Consider the following 18,421-nt stretch of genomic DNA (forward strand, 5'->3'; position numbering starts at 1 on the left):
GTCTGCTGCAACGGCCTTATTATCACTGATTCCTTGTTCTGCACACACAGAGTCGAAAAGGTAGGGTCTGTTTGTTATCAGTAGGCCCAAGATGTTATCTCCACGAGTCGGTTCTCTGTTTAATTGCTCAAGGTAATTTTCGGATAGTACACTCAATATAATGTCACTCGATGCTCTGTCCCTAACACCCGTTCTAAACATCTGAGTGTCCCAGTCTATATCTGGTAAATTGAAATCTCCATCTAAGACTATAAAATGCTGAGAAAATGTATGTGAAATGTATTCCAAATTTTCTCTCAGTTGTTCTGCCACTAATTCTGCTGAGTCGGGAGGTCGGTAAAAGGAGCCAATTATTAACCTAGCTCGGTTGTTGAGTGTAGCTTCCACCCATAATAATTCACAGGAATTATCCACTTCTAGTTCACTACAGGATAAACTACTACTAACAGCGACGAACACTCCACCACCGGTTGCATGCAATCTATCCTTTCTAAACACCGTCTGTACCTTTGTAAAAATTTCGGCAGAATTTATCTCTACCTTCAGCCAGCTTTCCGTACCTATAATGATTTCAGCTTCGATGCTTTCTATCAGCGCTTGATGTTCCGGTACTTTTCCAACGCAGCTTCGATAGTTTACAATTACAATACCGATTGCTGCTTGGTCCCCGCATGTCCTGACTTTGCCCCGCACCCGTTGAGCCTGTTGCCCTTTCTGTACTTGCCCAAGGCCATCTAACATAAAAAACCGCCCAGCCCACGCCACACAACCCCTGCTACCCGTGTAGCCGCATGTTGCGTGTAGTGGACTCCTGACTTATCCAGCGGACCCCGAAACCCCACCACCCTATGGCGCAAGTGGAGGAATCGGCAGCCCACACGGTCGCAGAACCGTCTGAGCCTCTGATTCAGACCCTCCACTCGGCTCTCTACCAAAGGTCCGCAGTCAGTCGTGTCGACGATGCTGCAGTTGGTGAGCTCTGCTTTCATCCCGCTAGCGAGACTGGCAGTCTTCACCAAATCAGATAGCCACCGGAAGCCAGAGACGATTTCCTCCGATCTATGACAACACACATCATTTGTGCCGACATGAGCGACCACCTGCAGATGAGTGCACCCTGTACGCTTCATGGCATCCGGAAGGACCCTTTCCACATCTGGAATGACTCCACCCGGTATGCACACGGAGTGCACATTGGTTTTCTTTCCCTCTCTTGCTGCCATATCCCTAAGAGGCCCCATTACGCGCCTGACGTTGGAGCTCCCAATTACCAGTAAGCCCACCCTCTGCGACCGCCCGGATCTTGCAGACTGAGGAGCAACCTGTGGAAGAGGACAAGCAGCCATGTCAGGCCAAAGATCAGTATCAGCCTGAGACAGAGCCTGAAACCGGTTCGTCAGACAAACTGGAGAGGCCTTCCGTTCAGCCCCCTGCCACACCTTGAGATGACCTCCCACTCTACCACAGGTGAGGGACAGCCTCAATGCGGGCAGTATCCCGGGCAACCACAGTCGTAGTCCGATCGGGGGATGCATGGGACGAGCTGGCCGTCCCCGAAAAACCCCCATCCGGACCCCCACCGTGATGCCCATTGGCTACAGCTTCAAGCTGTGTGACCGAAGCCAACACTTCCTGAAGCTGGGAGCGAAGGGATGCCAACTCAGCCTCCATCCGAACACAGCAGTTGCAGTCCCTATCCATGCTAAAAACTGTTGTGCGAAGAACGTCTGAACTAATCTACAGAGAGCGCAAACAAATCGACACAAAATTTAAACGCTTATTAAAATACAAGATTGCCTAGTAAACGCAGTAATGCTGCTACTTGCGCACTGCTGACACACTGCTCGGCGGCGGTAGGAGACTACACCATTTTACACTATTCAGGTACTAAAACGCGATGCTACAACTCTCAAATACAATAATACGCCCGAAATTTATGAATTAAACAATGCAAGTACTAAAAACACGTAAAGAAATTAAGAATTAAATTATGTAACAAATGAGTGAGCTAGGAGTATACGACTTGCTGCTGCAGCTGATTATCCAACGGCGGCGAATCTCAAGGTTTTTATTTCTTTTCCATGAATTTTAATACCTACTCCAAATTTTTCTTTTGTTTCCTTCACTGCTTGCTCAATATACATATTGAATAACATAGGGGAGAGACTACAAGCCTGTCTCAGTCCCTTCCCAAACACTGCTTCACTTTCATGCCCCTCAAGAGGTGAAAAACGGATATCAAGCATACCTTGTACAAAAACATTATAATAAAAAAAAACAAGAACAAAACTTTGTATACACTTTATAAAAATGGCCTTACAATTAAAGAATATACTACAACCCCATTTTAGATGACATGTCATATCGTATAATTAATTTATTTGAGGAATATGACGTTACTATGACCTTTGCCACCAATAATGCCAGCGAGCTGCTCTTTAACGAGGGGCGTGAGAAAAGTAATGAGACAGGCAGTACAGTGAACATTCTGGCAACGTTGAGTTGTTCTGCGTGTGTAGACCGGTGTGTTTATCCCTTACAGACGTTCAGTCTGAGTTCCACCCCCGCACAGCCATCACGTGGTATCTGATAGCGCAATCAAAGATGTTTTTGTTGTGTGTGACGAAAATGGAAAGCGGAATTTAAAGCAAATTTATGACACCAAAGTTTATGTTAAACTTGTGGAATTCGCCAGTGTGATTTTTGAAAACCTGAAACAGGCCTAAGCGGAAAACACCTTTTCAAGTGCACCAGCTTTTCACTGACACAAATTATTTTTCGAAGACAGAGGAACGTCGAAGATGAACCTCGCTCAGGGAGACCATCAGCTTAAAAAAACCGACGAAAGCGTGTTCTTGAAAGATCAGACCGACCTTTAACAATAAATATGATGGATGAATTATTAAACTTGAACACTTTCACCGTACATCAAATTTTTTTTCAAAGTTTGGGAAATGCGAAATGTTTGTACGAAAATGGTGCCGAAAAACGTCACAACTGAGCAAAAAGACAATCGAAGAAACGTGTGCGTTGATCTTAAAGCGATTGCCAATGACCACGAATGGTTCAGTCTTATGATCACCTGCGATGAATCCTGAATCCTGGATTTTTTAGTATGATACTGCGCCTAAGTGGGAAAGAGAAGAGTAGCACACGAACACATCTCTTGGACTGAAAAAAGTCTAATGAGCAAATGAAAGATCAAAACAACGCTGATTTGCCTTTCTGACAATAGGGGTATAGTGCGTAAAGAATTTGTTCCCCCAGGACAAACCTGTTAACCAAGTGTTTTACAGAGGTGGGCTTGAACAGCTCAGGATAAACCTGAATCGAGTGAGACCGGACATTGGTGACAAATGTATGATGCATCAAGACAACGCCTCATGTCACACAGCAACTTCCATCGCCTTATTCTTGGTCTCGAAAGGATTTCTTGTGTTCCACAGCTCCATATTCATCTGATATGTATCCTTGTTCATTCTTCTTATCCTGAAATTGAAAAAGTCTTAAAAGGACGCCATTTTTGGACTCTGGATATAATTCAAAAGAATGTGACAGACTTGTTAAAGGCCTTACCACCTGAAGTCCTTCTACCAAGATTGAGAACACCGACTCCGGTGTATATCTGCCAAAGAGAACTACTTTCAATAGGGCAATATTGTTGTCTGAAAAAAAATAAACTTTGGTAGATAAAAAGGCAGTTTCATTACTTTTATCAAACACATCGTGCACATAATACCTCCAAATGACAAATTTCTCGAATCTGGGCTATACAGGGTGATCCATGAAGATATGCAAATATTTTAATATGTTATTCTACAAGTAGAACTAAAGGAAAAAGTTCATATAAACATAGGTCTGCAAATGTTTATTTCCTAAATTATGGCTAGTAAAATATTTTGCCTGAAGTTTAGCAACTTTGCCAATATGAAGCCATCGCAAAACTGTACGAGGTTAACGTAATGCACGATTTCCATTTATTTTGTTGTTATTGACCTACTGAATCTAATAAAACATTTCCCAGACGTGTATCTACAGTAGTTTTACAGAACATCCAGAGAAGCAAAGGCGCAATTTCGTAAAACTTTTAATTTATTACCTACTTGGCCTAGTTTGTTTTTATAAATTCCAAACAACTGCACAAAGTTCTCAACAGAAGTTTTAGAGAATTTAATTTTGGAATAACGATGGTTATAGCGTTAACTGAAACTATATGAATGTGTCAGATAATTTGCTTTTATTAATACTATAGCTCACGTGAATTCATGTTAAACCGGAAAAAAAGCCCAGTGTTAAGGAAGTTGCACAGTCTACAAACAGATTCACAACACATTCACAATAAATGTTCAAAAATGTCTCCACCGAGTTCAATGCATTTACCTGCAAGTGTATGAAAAGATTTTGCTGCTCGTTTCAGTTTCACAGGGTTATTCTTAATTTCCTTTTTTGCATTCATAATGCGAGCAGGCATTGCCTCACGTTTATTGACTCTGTCCTCATAAAACTATGTCTTTCATCCATCCCCATACACAAACATCCAGTGTTGTTAAATCGGGCGATCTGGGTGGCCACGGACGTGTAGCACCACGACCAATCCTTTTCTGGGGAAATTGTTCATTTAAATGTGTAGTAACGGCGTTGGTTCGTGGAGGCGTGGCGTCAACTTGAAAATACATTTGCAATCGCATAGTAAGTAGAACATCTCCGACCAAGTGGGACATTTCTTCTTGAAGGAATCGTGAGTACGTTCGCCAGTCCTGGGAAAATGAATGGTCCAATAAGGTGTGTGTTGATTATACCACACCACACTTTATACCAAATCGCTGTTGGGAAATTGCGTTGCACTGTTGCATGTGACTTTATTTCAGACCATACGTGCTCGTTATGTAAATTGTTTATACCATCTCGAGTAAACTGTGCCTAATAAGTAAATAAAACGTATTTGTGTAACTGCTGATTACTATTTAACCAATTGCACAACTTCAAGTGAAGGGCAGGATCTCCAGGTTGAAAATGATCTTTTTTACGGTAAGGACACAGATTATTGTACTTCAGTGTACGCCATACCTTAGATTGTAAGATGTCTAATCGTTGAGAGATACGTAGTGCACTGGTAATCCGGTAACGTAGAACAGCATCCGTAATATACTCACCATCATCTTCGAGTATCGAGCTCTCGTACTAATTATGAACGCTAGGCAGAGAGTCTGTCTCCCGTAACATTCGAAACACTGAGCTAATCGTTTGTGCATTCGGAATCCTCTGATTAGGATAACGTATGCGACATTCGTTAACCGCAGCCATAGCACTACCATCACATTTGCCATAAACAAACATCTACAACCGTTACTATGTAGTTTCTCTTACACTGTTGTTATAAAGTTCTTTCACTGAACAATACAAAAAATTAACTCGTTTCAAGGTTACGAAAACGACGGAAACAACTCACTAATGGTTGCCAAGAATGGCATAAACGTTTTTACATCCTCAATGGAAAGTAAACAAATTTACTTGCATAATAATCTTTGCTTATTTGGATGTTCTGGAAAACTACTGTAGATACACGTCTGGGGCACGTTTTATCAGATTCACCAGACCAATAACAAAAAAATAAATTGAAATCGTGGTTTACTTAATCTCATACAATTTTGTGCTGGCTTAAAATTAGTTAAGTTGCTTAATTGCAAGCAAAATCTGTTATTAGACGTAACTCAATAAATAAACATTTGCGGAACTATGTTTAAGTGACCCTTTTCCTTTAGTTTTACTTGTAGAAAAACATATTAAAATATTTGCATATCTTCGTGAATCACCCTGTGTAAAATACAATGTAATATTTTTTCTGTGTTTTTACATAATACAGGACAGACAGACAGACATGGCATTTGAGACCCGGTTTTGTGAGGACTTGCTCAACAAAGACGGTGAGAATTCATACAAGCCAACTTTTGCGAACATCACAACATACAGAAACACACCTTCCTCCTCAGTCCTTTCTTAACATGGAAATTTTGCATATAGTTCACAAGTGAACATAATGACCTTTTAGAAGAATTAGAAATATATGAACATTCTCATGCTAATTCAAAAGATTTGTTGGAAATATAAACGAAAGTTACTGATTGTATCGTTTCAAAAGATACTGAAGAGCGAGTTTTATTTACAACAAATTTGTCTAATTTCCGATTACATCAGGAAGTGTCATCTGGCTACACATTCTCCAAATATTCCTGCGTTTGGCGCTAGCTTTTTGCCCCTTACTTTATTTTGGCTAGCAGCAATGTAAATTTCTCGTGATCAAACAAGTCAAATTGTAGCACTACTAATATTTATTTACGTGCTTCTGACCAAACGTATGTCTGTGTGTTTTGTGTGTTCAGCTTCCGTTAAGCCGTCTGGCTGCACGATGGCAAGCAGCTATGCTGCCTCCCGCCACAGCAGTCTGTCAATCATAAAGTAATTTCGAGGTACAAAGACCTCCACGTCCGCGGGTTGTCAGAGTCTTAATTTTCTTCCTTGTATTCCGTTCAATAACAAATTTCGGTGAAGGCGTAACGTAAGATTGAAAATTTGTCGCTGAAATGTAGTTCACACATCCCTCATTTTCACCCAATATCCAGTTGTTGTAATCCAAGTCTGTTCATCCTCTCTAAAGATCTCGTTGTCGAAGGGACTCAATCTCCCATTATTATTCGCTTTCGTTTTAGACGATCAGTGGCTGTGCCCTGTGGTGTTTCATTGTGCACTGGCGGCAGACTGGCCAAACTAGCGTTCTGGTAGTCCACAAAAGTAGCAAAGCGCTGTTTCGGTCTCTGTATTCTTGTAGTACGTTAACACTGACACTTCTCAACCCGGCCACTAAGGTACAGTGTGGTGGAAATTTGTAGCGGAGCTGCACACTCTTCAGTCCTGTGAAGAATGCTGTCCCGTTACTGTTGACGAAAAGACAAACAATGGACTGCCTAAGACTAGAAACCATTTACATAATGTCATTGTTGCTGTCTATACGAGAATGATGAGCTGAGCCTTGTTCGTGAAATAGTTGAGGAAATCTTGCTGTAGCACACTAAATGGGGTGCAAAATTTAGCAGGTGTTTCAACGTTCTGGAAATGATTCAGTTACACACAAATGGATCCTTTGGCTAAGATGCCACTGAAAGATAATCGGCTATTGTCGTTGGTCCGTTATCCTAATGACGACTGTTACGTTATGTGTACTAGTAATTTCTGTAAAGATGGCAATTTTCATGTCAGCGGGCTGAAACTATGTCTGAGTATCCGACGAAGGAAAGTGTAGTAACTAGGGACGGGATGAAGCTTGAAGTTGATTCGTGATGCACTCTTTGCTGGCGTAACTGGTAGTGCACTGTCCGCGAAAGGGAGGAATTCATTTCCAAAGTCCATGCCAGCACACAGATTTTATCTGTTATATACAGTACATTCATCCCAGCAAACACTCTGCTCTGAACACGACAGTGATAAGAGAAGTTGTCAGTGAAACTTGAGTGAGGTATTCTGATTGGAATAGTTGGATGATGACTTGTTACGTACGAGAGGCAATCAAAAAGTTTCCGTTCGAGGGCACTGTTGCAGTGGATATGAACGTAGCTCAATACAAGCGCGGACATGTAGGCAAGAGAGTAGTGACGCATTAGTACCTTTCCAACATGGCGGCGGTAAATGCAAAAACGTGAAGTATGGCGACGTTATTACCATATGCGTTCTAACAGTATCAACGCACTGTTTCTCTTTTCTTGACCGCCGAAGAACCAACGTCGGTAGGCAACCATTGGAGAATGAGGAATGTGTGTGGGGCAGGACGTCTGAAAAAAGTCACCATCTGGGAAGCCAGCCTTATCCATTACGGACAAGTGGAAGAAACTCGAGCACCCGTTCTATAGTTCTGATCTCTCCCTCATGCGATTGTCACACTTCCGCTCCCTTAGAAAAGGCCCTGAACGGTCGACGATCCCTGTCGGACGAGGACGTGCAGTAGGCAGTTACATATTTCTTCAAGCAGCAGGACACGGAGTTTTGGTGAATGGGTATATTTAACATGGTGCGTCGGTGGGATGGTTGTCTCAATGCTCAAGGCGATTTTGCGTAACTCGCATTCCGAATCTAGGCTCTACAGCCTTCGAAGGAAACTTTTTGATCGCCTCTTGTACATCTATATCCACTTCTACATCAACATCTACTTCTTCTACATCTATATATGTACTCTTCCAACCAAGTGGATGGTAGAGGGTTAAAGCCAATCTACGTCTCATTATCGCTTCTTCCCGTTTCATCTACATTTGGAGCGTGGGAAGAATGACAGCTTCAGTGCTTCTGTGCGCGCTGTAAGTAGCCTAGTCCTGCTCTTGTAGTCCCTACAGAAGCGATGCTTAGCCAGTTGCATACCCCCCCGAATTCCTCTGTAGAATCCGATTCTTCAAAAATGGAAAGGTTTTGCTGCACCTACTTGACGCTCCCCCGTGGAACATATAGAGGTGACGATACGTGCAACTGTTCCTAGTATACATTAAATATCCCCTAATGTATGTGATGTTGGTCCCACATATTTGAACAATACTCTTGGGTGAGCTGCAAGAATTTTTTCAAGCAATGTCCTCTGCAGACTGGCTGCATTTTCTCGGTATCCTGTGAATGAACCCAAGTCTTATCCAAATAATATTTCTGCCACACTGCCACCATCGCATCTTTTAATGGCGAGTCTTAAAACTATTTTATTTCCAGAGAGAGACACGTGATGGCAGTAGCGTTACAAAGAGGAGCCAGGCCGCTGGCCAGCGCCATGCCTCTTGCACTCCTGGTGCTGGCAGTGGCGACGTCTGCATGTGGTAAGCAGCAGCAACAACAACAGCAGCAGCAGCAGCAGCAGCAGAAAGAAGGCCGCTCCGATGACTGGGACTTCTTTTCGCCCATGTGGCCAGGTGTGGGCGGGCTCTCAGATGTGGCGCGGTGGCGCACCCTCACGTTCGATTTCGGAGGCAACCGGACGAAGGAGCAGGAGTACCGAAACTCAGGACGCTACGACCCGCCCTCCATCCTTCTCATAGACGCCGAGAGTAAGTACCGTCTTGAAATTCCAGCTACGTTCCATGATAAAGAACACGCAATGCGCTCTATTAATAAGGGCATATTTCATAGAATTGTCATATTATTTGTTACAAATAACGCATCTGCAACAACACATCTGATTCTCGTTCGTGTTCTTTGTTGTTATAGTGTTCAATCTGAAGAGTGGTTTCATGCACTCCTCCACACTAGTCTGTGGCATATAGTCTCCACTTCTGCTTAACCAAGAAAACCTAATTCCATCTCAGCCTGCTCATTGTAGTCAAGCCTTGGTCTCGCTCTACAGTTTTTACCCACCACACATGCCGCCATTATCAAACTGACGATTCAATGACGGCTCAGGATGTGTGTGCTTTTAGCCGACCCTTTCTTAATCCACTTGTACTCTCTATTTAACTTGTTTTCAGTTTGATTCAGTACTTATTCATTAGTTACTCGACCTACACATTTAACTTTGAGCGTTCTGCTGTTGCAACACATTTCAAAAGCTATTATTCTTTTCTTGTCGAGCTTTTTATCGCCAACCATACACTTCGTTCCCACGCTACATTCCAGCCAATGCCAAAAGAAAAGACTTTCTAACACTTCATATGTTTCTCTTGCTGTTGTCAGTCACCATCTCACATGTCGTCTGCTACGGCCATCATCAGCTACTTAACAGCCCAAATAGCAAAATATCTACCACTTTTAGTGTATCATTTCATAATCAGATCCCCTCACCATTGCGCTATTTAATTCTGCTTTATTCCATTACCTTTGTTTCGATTTTGTTGACGTTCGTCTTATGATGCTCTGAAATTTATTTCCAATATTTGCAAAGTTATCTTTTTCAGACATGCTTTTCTCGTTATTGCCTGTCCGCAATTTATGTTCTATTTCATCCATGTTTGCTTAATATGTTACTCAAGCAACAAAATACGTAAACCGCTTTCAGCCTTTCGTTACCTAAAACCACTACTCATATCAAGAACAGACACCACAGATTGATGTGATTGATTAATGAATCCACAAATTTCATTGAGAGTGCACAATATCGCTCGACCTCTAACGGGAGTCTAAAATTAGGGAATATGGCGGACATGGACGGGGACTGGGTATAGAAGGCACTAGGGGTGGGAAAGTGGGTCAGTCGGAGAGCGTGACGAGGGACTCCATGCATTTGCGATGAACACAGTGCCTAGGTGGCGCAGTGGCTAACGCAGCAGCCTGACAAGCAGGAGATTCTGGGTCAGAGTCCCCGTCTTGCACACATTTTCACTCGTCACCATCGATTCCGCACAAAGTCCAAATGCAGCTGGTATCTTCAGTTCCTTCCCTTTCCTTTCTCCCCCCCCCCCCCCTACACCCACAGCTTACCTAATATGAAGCAGTTAACCTACGCATCATTCTATTTAATTCCACCAAACTCAGTTTATGTGGTTCACTTTTGTTGGTGTTGATCTTATAAACTTTCAGGTCTCTATCTGTTACGTTGAACTGCTCTTGTACGTTATTTCCAGTCTGTGAGAGAATTAGAGTCATTGCAAAAATCAAAGTTTTTATTTAGTATCCTTGAATCTTAATCATCTGTCTAAATTCCTCCTTGAGTTTCTTCACAGCTTACTCCACGTACAGACTGAATAAATTGGGGGTGGGGGTGGGGGTGGGGGGGGGGGGTAGGGCGTAGGTTGCAATCACACGTCAATCCATTGTTAAATATTGCTACCCTTTCACGTCCTTCAACTTATAATTGCACTCTGACTTATGCACTTGTTGCGCATAATCTTTCGTTCCATGTATTTTTATTTCTGCTACCTTCAGAATTCCAAAGAGTGTATTTCAGTCAAACTCTCATACGCAGTTCTGAAATCTACAAATGGTTCTTCAGTCAGTGCTCCATGTACTGAGAATACCCTAATAACCGCTTTTTGGCTGCCAACAATGAGAAGCCGCTTGATGTTGAAGACTTTTTACTTTCGCGTTTACAGCATGGCCCGTCAACAGAACTTGTCCCAAAAACTTCACATATATCATGAAAGCACAACAGACAGATGACTTTTTAAAATCAAACATAACTAAATTAATCGATAAACAAGTTTACATACCAAGGAAAATAACTGTACACAGAGTATTGTTAAGTGCTAACAATCGTAAGGTGATTTTCAAATGACCGTGTGTTGCCATAGTAAAAACCGGCCAAGATAAAATGCCGCCGCGTGGAATAGTTCTAGTAGTTTTGGAACTTACATTACAATTAGAGTAATAACAGCCCTGGGTCGCAAAAAAGACGTCTTTTGATCTAGGTTTCGGAACTACTATGAGTGTCTTCATCAAAAGTAATTCTAATTCAAAAATTCTTTGACTAAAGCTTTATCGATTGATGTTTATTATATACGTGTCATGTAAGTATTGTTCCTTTTTTGTACTCCTAGTCAGTACTTACACTTAAAAAAATATCCCTATAATTTTGTACTTACGTCATAGGCCAGTTTGAGAGTTTTACTTCTGTGAAGACACTCATATTAGTGCCGAAACCTAGGTCAAAATACTTCTTTTTGCAATCTAGGGCTATTATTTCTTTAATGTTACTTTGTAAACGGTCGCTGACCACGTAACCATGTTCAAAAATTTAAAACTTACATTAAAAGTCGACGGGCAATTATTAACAAAATCAGTGTCACAAAACATAAAGTAGCAGTAAACCCTTTTAATCACATTTAGAAGTGGGCAAACAACATCTGATACGAGCAACGGGTCACGGGAAAGCTAGGCGACATGGTGGAATGGACATGAATAAATCTTAGCTCACACAGGGTACAGCCAACGATATACAGCATTGGCAAACCTATTACTAAAATAAAATGGAGAGATCCACGGTAAGTCTGTCAGTTAGGGCAACTACGTACTCAAGACGGTTCAAATGGCTCTCAGCACTATGGGACTCAACTGCTGTGGTCATCGGTCCCCTACAACATAAAGCTACTTAAACCTATCTAACCTAAGGACATCACACACACCCATGCCCGAGACAGGATTCGAACATGCGACCGTAGCAGCAGCGCGGCTCCGGACTGGAGCGACTAGAACCGCACGACCACCGCGGCCGGCCATACTCAAGATAAAACAGAAATTTCTTTAATTTTAGCACAGAAAGGAGGCGTGGGCGAATATGCACCGGTACGGGAAATGGAGAGTGTGGGGGAATAGGGAAAAGGGAGAAAGTCTTTACTGACTTACAGTTGCAAAACACAAGTCAAGTCACATTGTAATAAAATTATTTAAACATTTGTAAATAACGAGCATCCACACATCCATGCCCGAGGCAGGATTCGAACCTATGTTAGCAGTAATCTCGTGGTACACCTCAAAATTCAAGTTCACGATCCCAAGAAAAATCCAAGGAATAGGTTCTCATTACGAATATCAAAGTTTTTTTGTTTCATCTCTCCCTTTATTACATTTTCCATTTTTCCTGTGCATTTGTTTTATACATCTTTACAAAAAACCATGTACTTCAAGAATTTCTCCCTCTCACATAATTGTTTCCATCATCTAACCATGAACCTTACACAAGTGTTTTTACAACAAGCTTCACCTTGGAATCACTAGCCATGACCTTTCACTAAGAACAGCTGCTTCACAGACAATGTATCCCCCAAACACATGGTTTGCTATAACATTAATTAATGCAATTTACAGACTGCCACTGTAATCGCTCTTTTAAAAAATAAGAAAATGAGTTTCCTCTTATTCTTCATCATAAAATTTTATTTTATCTGTGAAAAAAGGATTCGTTTAAATTTCTACACACAGTTTATCAATTTTCCACCAAGTATAACTGAAGTGCGATATAGGACCCAAGTCACAAATTTACTTCAAAATCCATGGTCTATGGGTAGCGTCTAATGTCTAATTACCAAATTATCCTGGGTCCCGGCTTCGAACCCAGCCACTCCTTACGGTATGAATAAAAATCATCGGCGATGGCCACCGAATATTCCCAGTACAATGTGTCACCCTCGTTCTATCAAGAGCCTTATATAAGATAACTGAGGAGCGGACAGATTTTCACGGCACCCTCTTGTCCTTAATAAAGGGAACTGTTAGGAGAAGGCATAATAACTATATTAAAAGGCATGAGGAAGCAGAATGCAATGGAGATCAATGCATTACTCCTTTCAGAAAAGGAGGAGGTATATTTCGAAAAGGCCTATGGATCAGGATGTTTGTGGCTGTATTACATCATCGTCAGACATAGATTCCGAAATCAGATATTGAATTATAATACATACTGTCAGGTCAAATTTATTAATGATGAAGTATAGGGTGAAGTGCAAAAATCAAAGCTCAAATAAGTGTACACAGGTACAAAGAATGTAACTGCGAGAAAACCATGGATAACACAAGAAATATTTTATTGATCTACGAAAGAATGAAGCGCAAAGAGCTCTTGGAAATTCGGGAATATAGCAATACAAATCTCATAGGAATGAAATAAATAAGAAGTTTAGTGAAAGTATAGCGAAACTATTCAGGAATAAGTGAAGAAAGCGAGAAAAGAAATGTCATCGGAAGAACAGATTCAGGAAATTGAAAACAACCTTCTGCGATATTAATAACAAGTGCGTCAACATTAAGAGTGCAACCGCAATTTCATTGTTAAGCGCAGAGGAGAGGTCGGGAAAGTGGAAGCACTACATCAAAGGCCTCTACGAGAGGGAGGCCTTTTCTCATGACGTGGCTGAGGATGAAACGTGAATCGACATGGTAGGACCAATAATAGTGTTTAACAGAGCTTTGGAAGACATATGATCAAAGGAAACAGAAGGGGTGGATTACAAACTTTCGGAAAATATGAAATTATAGCAGAAAGTGGATACCAGGAGACACTTCAAGTTGGTGTGTAGAATCTAGAAGTCTGGGGATATACCATGAGGCTTTCGGAAAAATATCATCTAAACAATCCCGAAAACAGCAGTGGCAGGTAATGCGAGAACTATCGCACAGTCAGCTTAAAGGCTCAAGAATCCAAGTAGCTGACAGGAATAATATACATAAGAACGAACAACGAAATAGCGTATCTGCTGGCTGCCGATGAGCTTGGCTTTCGGTGAGGTAAGGGCACCAGACCTGCAGTTCTGCCGTTGCGGTTGATGATGGTAGCAAGACTTCAGAAAAATAAAGACACCCTTACAGCATTCGTTGGCCTGAAGAAAGCGATCGACAGTGTAAAACGGTGCAAGATGTTCGAAATTCTGTGAAAGATATGTGTAAGCTATACGGTATGCACAAGAACCAGAGAAAACAATGTCTTTGGTCCCTACTATTCAGTCTACGCATTGAAGAATCTATGACGCAAATAAAAAAAACTGTACAACAATAGAATAAAATATCAGTCTAGAGGGACGAAGCAAGGAGGACATAAAAAGCAGACTCGCAAGAGCAGAGAGGCTACTGATGGCCAAGAGGCGTACCGCAGACGGCGACATGGTCGCAAATGGAACAGTGAGAATGTGGAGTAAACTTCTTATATTTCACGTCTGTGGTAACAAACTTGTAGGTCCTCAGCCTACCAGTTTCGTCTTCAGATCTGTTTTACAGAAAAACATGTCCTAATACTCTGCTTTTTACAAAACACATCTGAAGACGCTCATTGCTGACCGAAACCGGGAGTCCGAAGACCTAAAAGTTTGTGACAACAGACGTCAAAAACAAGAAATTTACTTTACAAGAGACGTTTGTTAGGTCTCAATCTGAGGCAGAAATTTCTGAGAATCTATGTTTGGAGCATAGAATTGTGTGATAACGATCGAAGTGTTTGAGGTGCCATGTTATAGAAGGATTATGAAAATCGGGTAGAGTGATAAGGAATGAATATGTTCCCAGCAGAAGCGAGGAAGAAAGGGACATACGGAAAACAATGACAAGAAGATGGACAGGATGACACGAGATGCTTTAAGGCATCATAGAATAACTTTTGTGGTACTAGAGGGAATTGTAGATGGTAGAAACTGTATGGGAATACAGATATTGGAACATATCCAGCAAATAATTGAGGATATAGGGGCAAGTGCTACTCCGAGCCAGCCACTGTGGCCGAACGGCTCTAGTCGCTTCGGTCTGGAACCGCTCGATCGCTACGGTCGCAGGCTCGAATCCTGCCTCGGCCATGGATGTGTGTGATGTCCTAAGGTTAGTTAAGCTTATGTAGTTCTAAGTTCGAGGGAACTCAGATGTTAAGTCCCATTGTGTTCAGAACCATTTTGAGCTACTCTGAGATAAAGAGATTGACAGCAAAGAGGATATCGTGACAGGCTACATGAAACCATTTATATGACTCGAAAAAAACTTCTCATATACGTGGTGTTTCACAGTTCCTATTACAGGCTTGTAGACGTTGCAGAGGGGCGTTAGTAGACAAAGTTTACCCGAGAAACTCATGTTCGGAGTAAGTTTCAAGGTCGTATCGCTTCACGGTACAGATACAAACTACGAAGAGAGCGGCGTCGTCAGTCCCAGTCATAGCTGTAATATCACATACCATTATCATCCGCAACAGCTGTCGGAAATTACTGCGTTTGCAGCTGAGAGGTTGGCTGGTGCTCCACTGACGCGCCGCACTCTCCACTTTGAAGAGGACGTCCTTTGTCATCGGAGAAGAACCGGGTTACGAGAACTCGAAACAATGCCGTTGCCATAGTCTCCTGTAAAGGACACACTGTAAAAGGTTTTCCACTCCATGGTGTGGGAAACCAGTAAGTATGATATAAAGGAGAAAAGCCTTAGTTGCGAGGATAAAATCACTGTTTATTTATTCATTCATCATGTGCGTTTCGTGTAATACAAAGTATCTTCAGATTAGCGGATAAATGGTGATAAGCAAGTTCTGGATATCGATGATGAAACACCCGCAAAAAAATTGCCCTCGTCATGTGCATGAAAAATAATCGAGGAAGACGTACGTTCCCGCCATGTAATTAAAGCATAACATCCGATAACTTTGATGGGACGCGTAATGTGGTCCAATGAATGCAAGACAGGATCAGGCGTGTAAATCTGTCAAATGGTAAACATGCTGGAAGCGTCGTTCTATGTCCTACGACCACATACACAGTACTTTGACTTAATATGACGTTATACTTTTAATGCATGACGAGAGGATATGTTTGCTTCGATTATTTTTCTTCCACGTGACGAGGGCAATTTATTTTTGCGAATGTTTTGTCATCGATATCCATAACTTGCTTATAACCATTTAACAGCCAATCCGAATATGCCTTGAATTAGGTGAAACACGTGTTATTGATGAATAAAATAAACAGTAATTTCAACATCGAAACCAAGACCGTTTACTTTTCCTCAGAACGCATTCTCTGCTGTGTGGGTGCCGTGAAGCGCGACTATAGAAAGTGATCCGATCTTCAGTTTTACTTTACACCCAAGCGATATAGTTCCGGACTGGTTGCTCTATCGGAGCTTTATCTACTGATTTCCCTCTACTAATCTTTGAAGCCATGAATTGTGTAGCATCGTTCGCAGATCATTACACCCCCCCCTACCCTTTACTGAATTATACGATCCGCCAGTTCTCAATACATTTGGCATACAGCCCACTGAATTCTGTTACAACAGTTCTACGCACGCTGCACGGTGGCATGCTTATCATACACGGAACTCCCGAATTTAACTCAATAATTTCCATGCACTCTGTCACTGTCCAGTTTTCATTGGGTGTCGTAATGGTAAGTACCTCCGCACCTGTTACACAGAGCAGAAATGATGAGGTCGGTTCACCTGAGCTGCCGTGTTCTCCGGCTGTTAAGTGATACACACGAGCGGGAGTGCCAGCCTGGTCTGTTTTCGCTGTTGGCAGTTGTCGGCGAGGGCGTCTACGTGACGACGCCGCTGTTCAGGACGGGCGCGCCGGCCTCGTTCAGCGTGGTGAGCGGCTCGCGGCCGCTGGACCCGCCCCTGACGCCGTTCCCCAGCTGGGAGGCGCACGCGACCAGCGCGCAGGCGCTCACCGACTGCGCCACGCAGATGGTCTCCGTCTTCAGGTCGACGGTGAGTCGCGCTCTTTTCCGGCCCTTCCGTGCCCTTCTTCTTCCTAGAGTTGTGCTGTAGTCACTGGGTTCAATTTGTGGTTCAAAATTCCTCACGTGTTTCGACCCAATGTGTCTTCTGGGCGTAAGTGTTACAAAAGCTACTGCCCATTATTGAACGCTTTTGTCCAATAGCTGTGGGGTAATATGTGGTCTACAACAAAAATTTATCCTACTCATTATCTTAGCTCTCACCGCACACCGAGAACTTGAAGTATTAATGTTTAAAAGTTGCTAAAATAGATGATGTTGTTCTGGTCTTCAGACCTGAGACTGGTTTGATGCAGCTCTTTACGCTACTCTATCCTGTGCAAGTTTCTTCATCACCCAGTACCTACTGCAACCTACATCCTTTTGAATCTGCTTAGTGTATTCATTTCTTGGTCTACCACTATGATTTTTACCCTCCACACTGCCCTCAAATACTAAATTTGTGATCCCTTGATGCCTCAGAACATGTCCTACCAACCAAACCCTTCTTGTAGTTAAGTTGTGGCACAAACTCCTCTTCTCCCCAATTCTATTCAACACCTCCTCATTTGTTATGTGATCTACCCATCTATTCTTCAGCATACTTCTGAAGCACCACATTTCCAAAGATTCTATTCTCTTCTTGTCTAAATTATCTGTCGTCCACGTTTCACTTCCATACATGGCTACACTCATTACAAATTCTTTCAGAAGCGACTTCCTGACACTTACATCTACACTCGATGTTAACAAAATTCTATTCTTCAGATACTCTTTCCTTGGCATTGCCAGTCAACATTATATATCCTTTCTACTTCGACCATCGTCAGTTACTTTGCTCCCCAAATAGGAAAACTCCTTTACTGCATTAAGTGTCTCACTTCCTAATCTAATTCCCGCAGCACCATTCGATTTAATTCGACTACATTCCATTATCCTAGTTTTGCTTTCGTTGATGTTCATCTTATATCCTCCTTTCAAGACACAGTCCATTCCGTTCAACTGCCCTTGCAAGTCCTTTGCTGTCTCTGGCAGAATTACAATGTCATTGGCGAATCTCAAAGTTTTTTTCTTTTCCATGGATTTTAATACCTACTCCGAATTTTTCTTTTTTTTCCTTTACTGCTTGCTCAATACACAGACTGAATAACATCGGGGAGAGGCTACAAGCCTGTCTCACTCCCTTCCCAACCACTGCTTCTCTAGATTCTTATAACTGCCATCTGGTTTGTGTACAAATTGTAAATAGCCTTTCGCTCCCTGTAATTTACCCCTGACACCTCATAATT

The 18,421-nt window shown here is 42.2% G+C and overlaps 1 protein-coding gene across 2 annotated transcripts in view; it reads left to right on the plus strand.

Annotated features, from left to right (window-relative positions):
- The window catches only part of LOC126353958 (protein yellow-like), a 70,443-nt gene that overhangs the window by 26,794 nt on the left and 25,228 nt on the right, over positions 1 to 18,421 (plus strand). The window contains exons 2-4 of one of the 2 annotated variants that reach the window (XM_050003262.1): positions 8,740 to 8,843; positions 8,937 to 9,071; positions 16,934 to 17,124. In XM_050003262.1, coding sequence (XP_049859219.1) covers positions 8,753 to 8,843; positions 8,937 to 9,071; positions 16,934 to 17,124 — 417 coding nt within the window. In that variant the 5' untranslated portion in view covers positions 8,740 to 8,752. Of the gene's footprint in view, positions 1 to 8,739; positions 9,072 to 16,933; positions 17,125 to 18,421 lie in introns of both variants that reach the window. The other variant, XM_050003261.1, reaches the window with a different exon arrangement.

The sequence above is a fragment of the Schistocerca gregaria genome, chromosome 3 (assembly GCF_023897955.1).
Source record: "Schistocerca gregaria isolate iqSchGreg1 chromosome 3, iqSchGreg1.2, whole genome shotgun sequence".
NCBI classification, from domain to species: domain Eukaryota; kingdom Metazoa; phylum Arthropoda; class Insecta; order Orthoptera; family Acrididae; genus Schistocerca; species Schistocerca gregaria.